This window comes from Malurus melanocephalus, unplaced genomic scaffold (genome assembly GCF_030028575.1).
Source record: "Malurus melanocephalus ecotype Western Australia unplaced genomic scaffold, MMel_1.1 scaffold_668, whole genome shotgun sequence".
NCBI lineage: Eukaryota > Metazoa > Chordata > Aves > Passeriformes > Maluridae > Malurus > Malurus melanocephalus.
The window spans coordinates 65,149-79,855 of NW_026623900.1; the positions used below are offsets into that span (position 1 = coordinate 65,149).

Consider the following 14,707-nt stretch of genomic DNA (forward strand, 5'->3'; position numbering starts at 1 on the left):
AGTGCTGTGACCCCTGACTTGGTAGTGCGTCATCTTCCTTCAGAAATAACATTGCAATGTCTTTTTGTTATATTTTACATTATATGTGACACTGTCTGAAGGGACGGAGCAGGCTTTTGTGTGAACCCAGAACCTGAAGACTTGCAAGTAATTCCTAGAAAGCACAGCAAGACCACATGTGTGTTTAAATCCTAACCCCAGAGAGAGGGTTGGATGCACAAGCCACCTTTTGTTGGAGCTCCTTTCATTATTAGTTACATTGCCAGCACAATTATTTTAAAACTAGTTTTTACAACCATTTCTTTCTAGATCCTCTACTTAAACAAATGGGAATGCAAGTAAGCAGGATTGTGTGATTGCCCCTAAAATCATCCTGGCCACAGGATGTTAGGTTTATTCAAGCTCCTTCTAKGCTTGAATGTAAAAATAGTAACTAGAGGCATCTGTCCTTCAAGCCTTTAACTACCAGRGGCAGTTTTTCTTCARTTWGTGAAARATCTGATGCATGTAGCTAGCCTCACTTGCAAAATAGAGGCTCTGACCTGGCTGCTGCCACTCCATAGCAAGACCTTSACTGGATGTTCTGAGAGGTCAAAAAAGGAAATTGAGCATAGATCAGTAAATGTCGGAGGGGGTGAAGTGCAGGGAAAGCCGTAGTATTGTTCCTTTAATCTGAGGTTCAGTTGCACCTTGAACTGTGCATATGCAGCTCCGTTTCCCTCATCTTAGAAGGTCTTGAGGTAGATTTGAGGTCTTGAGGTAGATTGAGGCTGCAAAAAGGTTGGCGGAGGAGAACAGGGATTGTCCGAAATTTGGGCCCTGTTCATAGAGWGACTGGTCAAACCTGGACTTTCCCAAACCTGGAAAAGCGCTGCCTGACAGAGCTGTGCAAGAAGTGGAGAAAACTCGGAGTGCTCTGGAGAGAGCACATAGGGGCAAAGTGTTTGTCCCTCCACCCAAGAGCAATGGGCACCAGATCCAAGCTGGCAAATTGAACTGCAGAGAAAACAAAGGGTGATGGGTGAGGAGTTGTAGTGGATCTGTGCGGGTGATTTTAGATTATTGTGCATGAGCTGCAGGAAAAACTGGATGAGAAATGGGAAGAGAGAAGGAACAGCAGCGGGCTGAGGAAATCCCCTGCGCTGGAAATACAATGCGGGAGACTCACAGGAGGTGTTGTATGTGTGTGTCCCGTTCTGTAGCAATGATTCCCTCTGCCCTCTGCCATTGGCATGGTGCCGGGCCGGTGGCACAGCACTCGGGGCCAGTCCCGGCAGCATCCCCTGGCCCTGCTGGCCGCCGGTGGGTGCCCAGGGCTGCGCTCCGCTCTCGGGGCGGGCTGCACCGCGCTCCGCCTCCCGCGGCATCGCCGCTGCGGCGCCACCGGGGCGGGGACGGGGACGGGGACRGGGACRGGAGGGGGAGCGGCTCTGCCCTGCGCTCCGCCTGCCACAGTCCCGTGGAGAGCCGAGCCGGGCTGTGCCGAGCCGGGCTGTGCCGTGTGTCCTGTGCTGTGTGTCCTGTGCTGTGGATGATGAGCGCGGGAGAGCCATAAAGCAGCGTCTGGGGCCGGGAGCGCCTGCGGCCACTTCCAGGTACAGTCCGTGAGTCTGCGGTGCGTCTTGTCCGTCCGTCCATCCATCTGTGTCTTCTTCTTGCCATCCGCCTGATGTTTAATCTCCTTCCTGGCGCCCAGCTCTGTACAGACAGAGCTGCTCTTTTTTGSGGTATCAGCATATTGGGGAAGCGAGAGACACTTCACCCCAAAAGAAGAAGCACTTGGCGGTGCAGTGATTGGGTCCTTCTCCTTGTCCCTTTCCCTGAAGTAAGATAGAACAAGGTCCTAAAACTGCACGATGTGATTTTTTTTTTTTTTTTCCTGTGGCTATAATCCTTGGAGGAGCTTTCCCTGTTTTTCTTTAAGCCTGTCAGTTCAAGTGCTTGCTGGTTTTCTTGGATGGGAAGGATAAAAAAGCACAGATTTCCCAGACTGKGTTTGTGGGGCTGAGTGAAATGGGTGTGCGGGAGGGATGTTTGTGTGTGTGTGTGTGTGTCCTTTGCTGGGCATCTGCTGAGTGTAACTGTGGTAAAACTTCACACTCCGGTGCTGCGTAAAGTGGCGGCAGTTCAGGGGTACAAGGAGAGTAAGGACTGTTAAATGACCCAAAATCAGTGTTAAATGACCCAAGACCAGTGTGTGTTGCTCATCAGCTACATCTACTACGTTGTGCTCAGTCCAGGCTGTAAACTAAGGCAGCYCTAACAAGCAGTGCCTCCCAGTCTGCCTGTGTGTAGAGCTAAATAAAGCGCTGAGGGATGAGGAAATCTTTCAGGGGAGTTCCCCTGAATAGARCGGAGGAGGGCTGACTCCTCTCAAAGGGCAAGAATGGTCTGAAAAATCAAAAGAGCCAGGAACAAAGAGGTGCTCTGTACCTCGGGCAGCTATGCAGAAGAGAGGAATGTTGAGGGGGTTGCTGTCAGTGAGATTACCGCCTTGGTGGGCTGAGATAACGTGCCATCTGTGGAAAATTGGGACTTGGGTGGGCAGGACTGCGTCTCTAGGCTGTCTCTTTATTTTGAAAGCTGAGAACAGCTTTTTGAGGTATGGCTTCCTCAGGCTTATCTTCAGGCTTCCAAATGAGATGCCTTGGAGAGCAGCTGATAATCAGCTGAAAATCGATGCTRAATATACTCAAGTCAAGTAGCAAACTGATGAGCTGTGCTGGAGAGAACTAACAGGTAAGAGAAAGCTCTGATTTTGGATAAGCCCTGGGGATATAATTCTTTTGATCAGCAGGACTGAAACAAGCCACTGTAGGTTTTGTTAAATCTTTGCAAAAGAAGAAAGAAAATACTGATTTACCAGGGGTTAAGCTCGCAGCTGTGCCACACACTGAGCAAAATGCTTTTTTTCTTTTTCTTTTTTTTTTTTCCTATGGTGCACTGAATCCCTGTAGGTTTACATTCCTCATGGTTTCTTTCTGCTGAGGTTTTGGGGCCAGCACGGTGTGTTGTTGCTGTGCTCCAGGTGTGTGGGTTATCTGAACAGTCTCCGAGGATTGCAGAGTCACCATACCTGTTCATGATCTGCGGGGTGAGCTGCTGTAACACTGTGTCAGAAGTGACAGGCACAGTTCAACCCCGGAGCAGCATCAGTGAAGGAGGATGAACTGGAAAAGTTGACAACATGGGACTTCATTTCTGTAACTGAGGAGTTAAAAAGCGTGTTTTTCTTGGGGTGCAGACAGGAAGGAGCTGTGTTTGGATCATACTGTGCTGCACATCGCTGCGAGGGGCTGGTGGTGTGACACCTATTAGGGCTGATCGGAACAGGTTGCCCGCATTTCAGAGGAGGAGGCGGAATTTGTGATTGCACACGCTTTAAGCGCTTTTTCCAAATGTTAGTAAACACACAGGTGTACTCTGCAAGCGCTGACAAGTGCCCTGTGCTTGGCATGGGTATGAGGACTGAGCCACATCATCTAATAAACACGTCGATAGAAAATGAGCTTGTAAACAGAAGGGAGCATTTTGCAGCCACAGCAAGACAATACATAATTTACAAACAGGAGGCAAAACTCCAGCTGAAAGCTGGAGCTAATTTCTCCTCTATTCTAACTGCTCTGAGAAGTAGTATTAAAAAACTAAATCACTGCGGTGAKGAACCTGAATAAGTAGCATTTAGTATGGCTGTGTTTTTAAATGGAAAATGTGCAGGATCATGACAACAATCCAGCTCACTCTCCCTGGGCGGCTCTAGAATAGCACTGCATGACTCAGATCCATGCATTCTGACTCTTTTGGGTTTGATTCATTAAAATGCATCTTGTCCCCAGAATAAAATGTTCCCTGGGTCACTTGCCCCTCCCACAGAGTCAGGTAYTCTGCTCTCTTCTTGTCACAGCTGGAAATAGGGCCAGAAATGCCAGGTAACACATCATTAGAGAGAGGAGCCTGATGGAGTTCTGCATCAGCCAGCCCAGCAAGACGTTTGGATTCTTAAGGGGTAAGACAGAGGRTAAATAAGCTTGAGTCAGATTGGGGAGTGGGGTGTTCTCTGAGATAATTGCTCTCATTGATACAGGGCCGGGTGCTTTCTGCATGAATGTAGCGTGCTGGACTGACAGTACTTGTCCATCAGGACTAGAGTTGATCCTCCTTTAAACATCCTGCAGGGATTCAGACACTATTAGGCCGCRTTTTTAATGATCTTTTCACAGCCCAGCGTGGTGTACATTTGCTCAATACCATATCTGCCGGGTGGTGGCTTAATAGGTGTCATTGTTTCAGGGCAAGGAGCATTTGACCATCGATTGCAAAGCCCAAGGGTCCACCCTGAGTCGGGCACRGGAACTGCTGCTGGGTCTCAAAGGCTGACACAAACCAGCCCAGGCAGCATGTGTGGGGAGGAGATTTCTGCTACGAGCCTGCCTAGACTAGGGAAAAAGCTCTTTTCACTCATTTTGGCTATAATGTGCTTCTCTTTGATTTCCCAAGGAGTCAATCAAGCTGATTGCAGACAATTGTTTTACAAGTCCTCTGCAGCTCAGACCCAACTTTGGTCTAGAAKCCTCTGGCTGATACCCAGCCTAGACATAGAAGTGTGTGAGGCAAGTATAACCAATGCAGATAAGGAGCTCTACTTCCTTTTTTAACTGCCAAAGTGGAACCATCCATTTTTATCTTCAACCTAGGCATTGGAAAGTATTCTGTTGTTGTGTTGGTGGTTTTTTCACCGAAGTATTTCTGTTGCAGAAACTGTAAATATCCTGCTTCCAACCTGCTCTATGTCAAAGTGTCAGTAAAATCTCTGTACTATTCTTGGAAACATTAAGGACTTGGCGACTGGGAAAAAAAAAGATCATATTAATTGTTTGCCTTAAATCCAACATTTTTTCTGCATCATCTAAATGGCTAAGGGGCATTTGGCAATGAGGTCTTAGCTAGAAGCAGTTAAATGAAATTTAGTACTGTTATTTAGCACTACAGCTTGCTGTTGTAAATTATAACTTGGCTGCCTGTTATGATTACAAAAGGGAAAGGTGTTTTGTTTTGAAGGGTACTGTATGTTGCACCAAAAGGCCAAGCAGGGATCTGCAGTTTTGGAATTCAGAAGGTTGTCTTGCTTTGAGGTTGAAGAAGGAACCATGTCAAAAGAGCTTCGTGCCTAAGGCTAGTACCATGCTGCTGGCAGTAATATGTTATGTACCTTCTGTGCACCTTTTGGAAAAAGATCTTAGTGCTTAATGAAAGGAAATAACCCYATACTTATCCCTCTTTGTACTGTCAAGCAGAGGAATGAGGTAATGAGAAACTGAGTGGCTTGACTAAAGCCACGTGAGGAGCTCGTAGCAGAGTCAGAAACAGATCCAAATTACCAGCTGTCAGGTCAAAACTCTGGAATGACGCAGCTTCTGTTGGCTGTGGATGGATATGGGAACAGCTCTGGATGAAGCTGACTATCCCTCTGAGATGGTCCAGACCCACAGTTGCCTACTGCCCATGTAGATAGAGAAGGTGGATCTTCTGGCTTTGATCACCCTTGCATGGGTTAGGATTACATCCCTGTCCCATCCCTGTCCCATCCCTGTCCCATCCCTGTCCCATCCCTGTCACACAGAATGGATCACATTCCCCAAGGTTCATAAAAGGCTAATACCACAAAGATGCTCTTCTGGTGATAGTGCAGGGGAAACTGCTCCCATCTCCGTTTGAAACATCAGATTTCACTTTGATCAGATTTCAAGTAGGCAGGAGGCACAAAGCGCACTGCAGAAATGATGCAGAGTGCACAACTCTGTAGATACAGAGCTGCAGGACTCGTGTCAGAGTTCTGATTCACTGGTGGGGGTAGCACAGCGTGGATGGCATCACAGGGCCCATCTGCCCACCCCACCCCACCCCACGCCCCATTCCTGGACATCTCAGCCATAGTGAATCAGCTGCTGAATCACTCAGTGTGATGGTTTGGAGGAAAACATCACTGCTGTTCGCTTGCCTTGAAACTTCTGACCTCAGAATGCAGCAATCCATCAGCTGATTGAGGAGCAGCATCTCTGCTGCCACTCAGCACTGGAGGAGCTGGGATGGTGAACTCCTCCAGTGTGAGGAGCTCTGCACCTTGCTGGTGGGTGGAAGCCCTGACAAACCAGTCTGCAGCTGGCTGATTAGAGAGGTGGGACTTTACTTTTTTATGGCTGTAATATTTAAGTACAAATAGAGCAAATGGCAAAACTGTTCYRTGCTTCACTGGGTGCAATAARTGGATGCTGTGTGCKTCTAAAATCCYCATCCTSCTTCAATAAGGTAAAKAAATGTAAGGYTTAATAGCTTTCCTGTGTTTTCTTTGCATTCTTGTACTGTCATGCCAAAGTTATCGATTTTGCCATCAGCAGTTGTGGCCAATTTCTTAACATTTTGCATTGGTCAGCCAGTAGATCGTCTGCCTTTCTGGGTGGTATTTAATTTGGTACAAAATTTAGCGCACAGGATTGAGGAGATCATACTCAGCTTGTGCATTAGTTTGATTTCAAAGTTCTTGCAGGACAGTCCATTTATGAGCTTTTGTAAAAGAAATAAATCTTAGGATGAGGGGAAAGAGGAATTGAATATGATCCCAGTATTAGTTATCCATCAAAACTTCCTTGCTTTCAGGCCAGCTGCTTGCTCAGAMATTTTGGTAGAATAAAGTAGCTGTATGTGTTGTGTGTTGTTTCAGATGGGAGAGATTTCTGTCTGTTGTTTCAGATGTGAGATATTTCATTGAATCCTTTGGCTGGCCTGAGACTCTTGTGCATCTTTTCCCATTGCATTCATTCTGTAAATCTCTTAAATKTTGCAGGTGCATGCAATGAAATGAACTTTCCTAGAATCTCTTGTGCCTTCTGACATTTAGTTACTGCAGAGCTAATCCAGCATGTCACTTATAATATATGCTTATCCTGTTTGGTTCATGTTTTAAACTTCCCTTCTGAATCTGGGATTATCAGAAAATGTGCAAGGTTATAAAACCCCACACTTATATGAGAACAGCTTTATTTTGCATTCAGATGGTGAAAAGACACCATYCAAATGTAGAAATTGACCCATAAAATTAAAAACAACTTACAAATGAACTTAATGAGAAGATAAATCCATCAGTTATGGAGGATACTTCATATCTTTTTAAACAATTGTGGCCTCCTCAGTTTTAACCTACAGATGGAAATCTCAGCAGCACTGTGGTCATGGCAAGGGATAAGTGCTTTAAGAAATAATATGTTATAGGTGTGGCATCCTTTTAGTGTCATGTGTTTGGAGGCTGTTGCTTTTGTGTGTCCAGCAACACAGACAAATTGTATCATGTGTTTTGTTTGGGAGGAACATGTGTCCTGTCCTCGCCCTGCACTGAGTAATTTTCCTGCAGCWGGGATTTTTGCCGTGATGCAGTCTGCCTGCATGTGCTTGTCTGGCACTGCAGCAGTGCTGCCACAGCCACCCTCGGCATCCTCAGACTCATTCACTCTTCCTGCCCCGCTGAAGAAAAGGATGGGAAAAGGACAGATGGAGAGCTGAGCTGTGGGGCTTAAGCAGGGGGCATAAATTTACAGCACATCAGCAACAAAGAGGAACTGGTTTGTTTCCTTCCCCTTTTCTATGCTTGCAGATTTGCTGAAATTCAAGGCATTCTTAAACCCCCCTTAATGTTCCTAATGCTCCCAAGTAAACACATGAATGTATTCATACCCATCACACCTTTGCAGTTCAGTATCCAAGGACTTTAGTTTGGAGTCATTCGGGATTCACTTAATTACTGTGCCAAAGTTCCCATACGTGAGTGATCAGTCAGCAGTGCTGCATCTGACCTTCCCACATCATCAGCTGGATCTATTTATAAACCCAAGAAAGATGCACATTCAGGAGGAAAATGCCTCTACTCAAAATTCAGTCCCTGGTTTATTCTTTGCTTACTAAGATTTTTCACTTTCCTTTGCAGATGATTGTTGCCTGGGTGATTTTTGGAAAACTACAAAATTGTTCATCCTCTGCTGTTTTAATGAAACCAAAAARTACTTTAAGGTTCAGTTTGGTTTCTTATGTCTGCCTCAGTTCTTTCCTTGCCCTACSAGCAACTGTGCAAGGTGTATTTTCTACTCTTATGCCACTGTCCAGCATGGATAGTTTCAGTCTTCTTGTTCCTTTGGGGTGAATTTCTTATGAAAAGTTCTTAATCTTCCTCTCAATTTCAGGCTGTAAAAAGCTGATATCACTCCTCTTTTYATCTCCTATGTGAGTGAGGTAATATTCTGTACTTTGTCTGTTAAAAGATAGAGTTAATWAGAACTGATTCTAGGAAGGAACTATAACTCAAAGTTGGTGCTGAAGTCACACTCAGAGAATTGTATGGCAAATTCTTCACGAAGAGTGGAAGAAAGAAGGCTTGAGCTGGGATTGTTCTGTGATCTTAATTTCTGCAGGTAAGACACGTGAAAACACCCATCGTGGAGTTTTTCAGGTGTCTTATCTTCTCAGTAGCTTGAGCTGTAGAATTTCCCTTTACCTTTCAGTGCAGAAGAACAAAAGCTCTGTGAGCAAAGCACACACACGCAGAGCTGTACGGAATGCAGCGCTGTATGGAATGTGAGGGGTGGCCTCTGTGGCTGGGATGCTTTTGTTTTGGGCAGCCTGGGCGGGTGCCCCGAGCAGTGAGAAAGGATTCCAGCTACTCCAGCCASAGAGTTCAGCTTTATCAAGGGCCGGGCTCAGATATCTTTGCACAAACAGAGTACGGGGAGCAAACTACAAGAACAGAGACGTGCACATACCTGCGTGGGTGTGATATCACAGACATCACAGTGGTGGGGTGGCTCCTGTGGCTGAACTGTTGGCATGGAAGGTTGGAGGCTTTTTGGCAAAGGCTAAAAAGGCTAGGGAGACAAGGAAGGAGTGTAGGGCTGGGAGAATACGGGGAAATTATATAGGAAGCTAGGGGTAAGATCAGGAAAGCTAAGGGCCAGTTAGAATTGCGTCTGACCACAAAGACAGCAGCGGGGGACTTCTGTAGGTATGCTGCTAACAAAAGAAAGCTTAGGGAGAAAGGGAAACTTGGAACTTTGCTCCTGCAGGAAGTTAGTCTTTAGTTTTGCCATACCTCAGATGTATGATGGCATCCTCAGTAACAATGGTGGATGGTAATCACCTGCTAAATGTGGTTCTGGGTTTCTGGTTGTATAGGGAACAGCTCTTTCTGAAGTTTGCATCTTTTAAGGGGAGGAGTGCCTGGGGACTCGTAACAAACCCAGGCACCATTCCTCTGCCTGAGGGATACAGTGTGGGAGAAAACTGAACCTAACAGAGGAGGTGAAAATGTTTGGCAGTGGCTTTAAAAGCACCTTCTATGGCTACTATTGAACTTCTCAGTAAAAGGATACGACCTGTCTGTAGCGTTGCTTTTGTTTTTTGAATCTGACGTGCAGCCTCAGGTCTTTAGTATAAATGAAAATAAACCATTCCAACYCTCCAGTGTTTATAGTAGAAAACAGATTTTTTTTTTCTTTTTTTTTTCTATTTTTTTTTCTGTTGCTGAACATAAAGGTTTGGACAAGCACTTGGCAGCTTGGAAGGTTCCGTCTGATTCCTTTAGTTTTGCGAAACTGAAACTTGGCTCCTGCAGGAGGCGATGGGGGTTTGAGCACACCGTCTTTGGCTCTGATTTCCTGTTTATGGTGCTGTTATCGGGAAGGTTGAGATTTCTTTCTTGTCAGAGGCTGCTCAGAGGCAGAACATGGACTTTAAWGCCCAAGGTTTCATGTTCATAATGATACTAAATGCAGAAAAAACGTTGTATTCCTCTTTCCACAGTGCAGAGTTATTGACTTCTCTCTGTCACAGGAGAGCATCACTGGTAAAGCCAGGAAATTATTTCATTGCTCTTTYGTTCAAGTCTGATCTTTAATAAAATGAAAACAAAGCAGAACAAAAAGAAAGCCACTCTTTTCATTCTTGGAAAAAAGAAATAAAGACAGAGAGATAAATGGGTTTCCATGTGATTACGAACTAAATGTTTCCAAAGCCCACTTAAAAAGTTCCAGTTTTTAACTCCCAGGGTATTYTTCACTGGAATAATATTTCTTGTCTTTCTTTTCCAATTCCTGTTTGTCAGATTTTGTACTACTGTGCTTTATCAACACTTTTTTTAGGTCCCAAGATACCTCTGCTTTATGTGCCTTGGATTTGTGGACCATTATCTGCTTTGTAACCAAATTTCAGTTCCACTCAAGTTATTCTGAAGGCAGGGTTTGGCTTCAGCAGCTTTAGCTAAAGAGGCTTCTAATTAGAATTAAGCAWACTGCTTTGTGTCTCCACCTCCGCATAAAATACAGCAGAGGAGTCAAGGTCAAGATGGGAAAGGAGTCATGCTGGAAAAACACATGTGTGGTGTGAATCACCCCCTTGGCGATGCTGTATTTATCTCTGTCACATTTTAGTATCATCCCTTTCCATCACATGGAGAACATGTCCCGTGTCCTGTTCTCTTCCAAGTGAAATCCAGTTCTGACCATGCACAACATCACCACAACTTGGTGTCTCACTGAAACACCACTGAGCCCTTTCTGTCCAGCAGCTTCCACAAAYAGGGAGCAAACAAGTGAGACAGTATGCACCCTTCGGGACAGACTTTGGAGAATTTTATTTTATGGTTACAGTACATCTATTAATGGTCTATGGTTTTTTTGTTTTTTTTTTTCTTTTTCATGAGGCACTATGAGACTCTGTCTCTAAGCTGTCTGATTTGGGTGGTGAGGTTTGCATGAAATCAAAACTAATTGCTGGCTAGTCTGGCTAAATCTCTGCAGATCCCAGTCTCACCCTGAATTGGGCTGTTTTGGTTAATATGAGATCTGGATTGAAATAACTCCTTGGTGTTTTACAAGTGCTAATATTGGTGTCAAGTTGTTTTGCAGATGCAGACYAGCCTTTCTCACTTCCCTGTGGAGTGTTACCTTGGAGCCACAGTTCTACAGATTTTACACAGTGTTTACACACTGTTCACTACCATTTGCATTTTGACTGAATAAACTGCACTGCAGTAACTGGGAAAAAAATCTGAAATTTTGTACAAACAGGACATTCTTCAGTGCCAGTGGGCTGAAGAATATTTTGGAGTTAGTTCAAGTCTGTGGCTTTACATACACAGCAGGAAAGCCTAGGAAATGCTGCAGAAGATTCCTGTCAGCTCCTCAGTGAAGTTTTCTTCCTCAAACTGGGTTATCCTTGCAAAGAACCTGACAGTGCAGGAGTCTTTGTGCATCAGGATGCTTTAGTGGTGCAGAGCACAGCCGTGGCAGGGTTACACCTCACCTRCCCAGTGATTTGAGCTCTCTTGACAGGAACCTGTTCAGTTCAGTCCTGCACTCCACTCGTGTGCTGTGGCACGTGTATTTACTTTATTCCTTTCCCAGCCCAGGGGATGAATGGGATTGAATCGCTGGCTGAGCAGCTGCACYGAGTGTCTAATGTCACTTTTCAGACACGGAGACTTTTCAGTCTTTTCCATTCTGATGCAGATATCTTTTGGCACAGCACAAGGTGGGATTAGCGCAGGTCATGTAGGCCAGGAGGCTCTCTCCACTGTCCTTCTCTGCCTTTGTTTTTGGCTTTCTCTCGCTGTTTATTTACTGAGCACTCAGTCTTGTGCCGCTTTGAATGCCTTCATTGTCTGGACACATTGCCAGCAGCAGCAGCAAGTCTGTGTGCTGCTTCAGGTCCAAGCTAAGGAATCTGGCTAATAACGTAATAGCTTCTCATCTCCACCGAGCTCCCTCTGAAAARTGTTTTATTGTGGGCTGGGGAGCACACAGATGGCAGCTCGCTATTTATCTCCAGGCTGTCACATCGCTTCTTGTTCTCCAAACGGGGTGCCTTCACAGGCTGGTGTTTGCTGGGGTCTGTGGCTTTAAAGAGCCTTTTCCCGAATAGGGTTTGATACAATGGAGAGAAAAGAAACAGCATCTGCACTTACAATGATGGCTCAGAGGCATTAATGCTTTTCCCATGCACACACATGCTATGCCGACACTTTAGCACAGCAGCCTGTGGATATTGTCCTCTCAGGGTGATCTCCCTTGCCTTGAAGTTGTGGGGAGGATTGGAAGCAAAGTGCCGTTCCCTCCTGCAGTTTGTCTGTCTCTCCCTGAATGCCCAGCAGCACCCACAAGTGCTGTAGGAGAGTTAAAACCGGCAGGGTTTAGTGGTTAAAATTAGGCACAAAYTTTGCTTGCCATGGAGGCTATAAAATCTAAGTTCCTTAAACTGACAAGAACTGCTACTCCCAGAAAGCAGAGAAGGAGGGAGAAGGAAGGAGTTTATAACTCAACACTCAAGCAATCAGAGAGATTTTATCTTTTGGCYTTTTCAGATACTGCATCTCCAAAAGAGCTCTTGGGTGGTCACGGCCCCCTTGCTGCCCACCCACTGCTCTGAATGACTGAACAGCCTGCAGCACTGACTTATCTTTTCCTTGGAAAGACATTTTGATTCCACAGGCACTGAGATGCAGTCTGATGAGTAATTGCTTTATTTTTCCTAAAGCTGGAAAACACCGGGCTGGATCTTTCACATTTTCACAGAATTTAGAGAAAAGGTTTAACAAAACTCTGAGTCTGGTCTCATCTTTTATATCATTTGTGAACTTRGACAACAGTGGTAAGGAACTGTACACAGACAAATTTTTTCCAAATTTTGTAGAGCCACTCAGAGAGTAGGTGGAGGCAGATGCACTGAAGCATCAGGCTTTAGCCTGGGTCACACCTGTCACGGTGTTATTGGGAAAACCAAGCACCAGTTTAGCAGGGTGGAGTTGGAAAATGGGAGCTTTGGGATTGCAGTGACACAGCTGTCGTGTTKCATAAAGGAGACTGTCCTTTCACAGAGCTCTCCAGGGCTTCACTGCAGTGTGTCCCTCTGTGCTGGCTGGGGTGTCACAGTGCTGTCAGCCTGGGACAGCCTGGGCATGCTTCCCCAGCAGAGTGCTGCTCTCAGGGAGCTGCWTTCAGCATTTGCCCAAAGTTGTCGGTGAGCATTGTGCCACATTCCCAAAAGCTTTGTAGAAAATCTGAGTTCCCAAAGCCTGTCAGGATTCTTGTATCTCCTTCTATCTCTTAGCCTGGACATCTTTATCTGTCCTTTAATAAAGAAACAGCACGATATAAAAGAAGCACCTGGCAACTGTGACAGTGCTGAAAGCCTGTGTTGGCCCTYTCCTGAGAAGTCTGCACAGGCTTGAAAACTGTGCAAGTAACCCATGATGTGACACTGGGTTTTCATTCTAGTGCAGTACTATCTCTGGATGACAGAAAACCCCTCAGATTGTACCCTCTGAGTTATTCTTTATCCCTTTTGTGTCTCCTCAGGGAAAATGCCACAAACACCTCCCTTCGCAGCGATGTTTGACAGCAGCGGCTACAACAGGAACCTGTACCAGACCAAAGAGGACAACTGTGGAGGGCTCTGTTACCACGACAACAATCTGCTCTCGGGGTCTCTGGAAGCTCTGATCCAGCACTTGGTGCCCAACGTGGATTACTACCCTGATGTAAGTCTGCACACCAGGGTCTGATGTGTCTCCCAACAGGGAACTTTCCCATGCACAGCAAAAGCAGAGAGTGTCACACAAATGGCTGAGGAAGGATTCAGGAGGCTGAGCAGCTGTGATAAGATGTGTTTTACCTGAGTGCAGCACGCAGTAACTCACCTAATCTAGGAAGTCCAGTGCTTTATTACTCCTGTTGTAAGGTGAGCAGCCCTGGTGACTCAGTCATGAAGCACGTACCTAGACTGGCTTACTGCTTGATGGAGTGTATGTACCATTGACCCTTAAAAAYCTGCCAGGCAAGCTGAAGAGAAAGGCATGAGCACCGTTGGGACAGAACAAAAGTATTYATTGCAAAACCAAGCAGTTTTTAATGCATATTTCCCACTGCTCATCTGAGGTCCGCATGTATCAGCTGAGATGTTGAATTAGTACCACACTGGAGTCAGCAGAGATTGGATGTGAGAACAGGATGTTTGTCATTGAGAATTCTTGGCACACCCATTGAGACATTTTATATGAATCTTAAGAAGACAGAAAAGAATGATATCAAAAAGTGTTAGGAAAGGGCAGTTGGGGTTAACTGGGGGATGATGAAACTGCAGCTCTGCTCRTTGACATGCTCCTGCTGAAGGCATAACTCTGCTTATATTCAGCTTCTGTTATTGTCATAGATCTGWTCACCTTTCCAAGACAGGACCTTTTTTAACTTGGATCAGAATTAACAGCAGCCCAGCATTGTGCTTAAGCTAATACCTATCCATTAATGCTTTGTGCAAACTTCAAATACAAAGCAATTTTGATGCTGGTTGATCAAAGATGATTTATTCCAAGTTTCTAGAGCCAGAGCATTGTAGAGTCTTTCTGGAGCAGGTGCCATAGATACATAACTACTGGCAAAGTGGAAAATGGARTGGATATTCTGAATATCAAATTCATGAGTTCAAATCATGATACATGGAAAATCAAAGCAAAATAYGGAGCCTCTTCTTGTAACCTCTCAATGAGTCACTGATCTTTATTCCATTAAATTAAACTATGTTGTTCCCTCCACTTTCACCCAGGAYACAAAGGTTTACTGTAGAGCAAGAGGTGAGTTGAAATTTTATTCCAAGTAATTTCAGGTAATGAGCTTGT

General features: G+C 45.3%; 1 protein-coding gene across 4 annotated transcripts in view; it reads left to right on the top strand.

Moving 5' to 3' along the window:
* Positions 1-1,414: 1,414 nt before the first annotated feature.
* Positions 1,415-14,707, top strand: part of RASGEF1B (RasGEF domain family member 1B) — a 30,188-nt gene continuing 16,895 nt past the window's right edge. Inside the window, exons 1-2 of one of the 4 annotated variants that reach the window (XM_057383860.1) lie at positions 1,415-1,595; positions 13,392-13,573. In XM_057383860.1, coding sequence (XP_057239843.1) covers positions 13,397-13,573 — 177 coding nt within the window. In that variant the 5' untranslated portion in view covers positions 1,415-1,595; positions 13,392-13,396. Of the gene's footprint in view, positions 1,596-2,626; positions 2,740-3,790; positions 4,007-5,958; positions 6,176-13,391; positions 13,574-14,707 lie in introns of those variants that run through there. The other 3 variants (XM_057383862.1, XM_057383859.1, XM_057383861.1) reach the window with 3 other exon arrangements.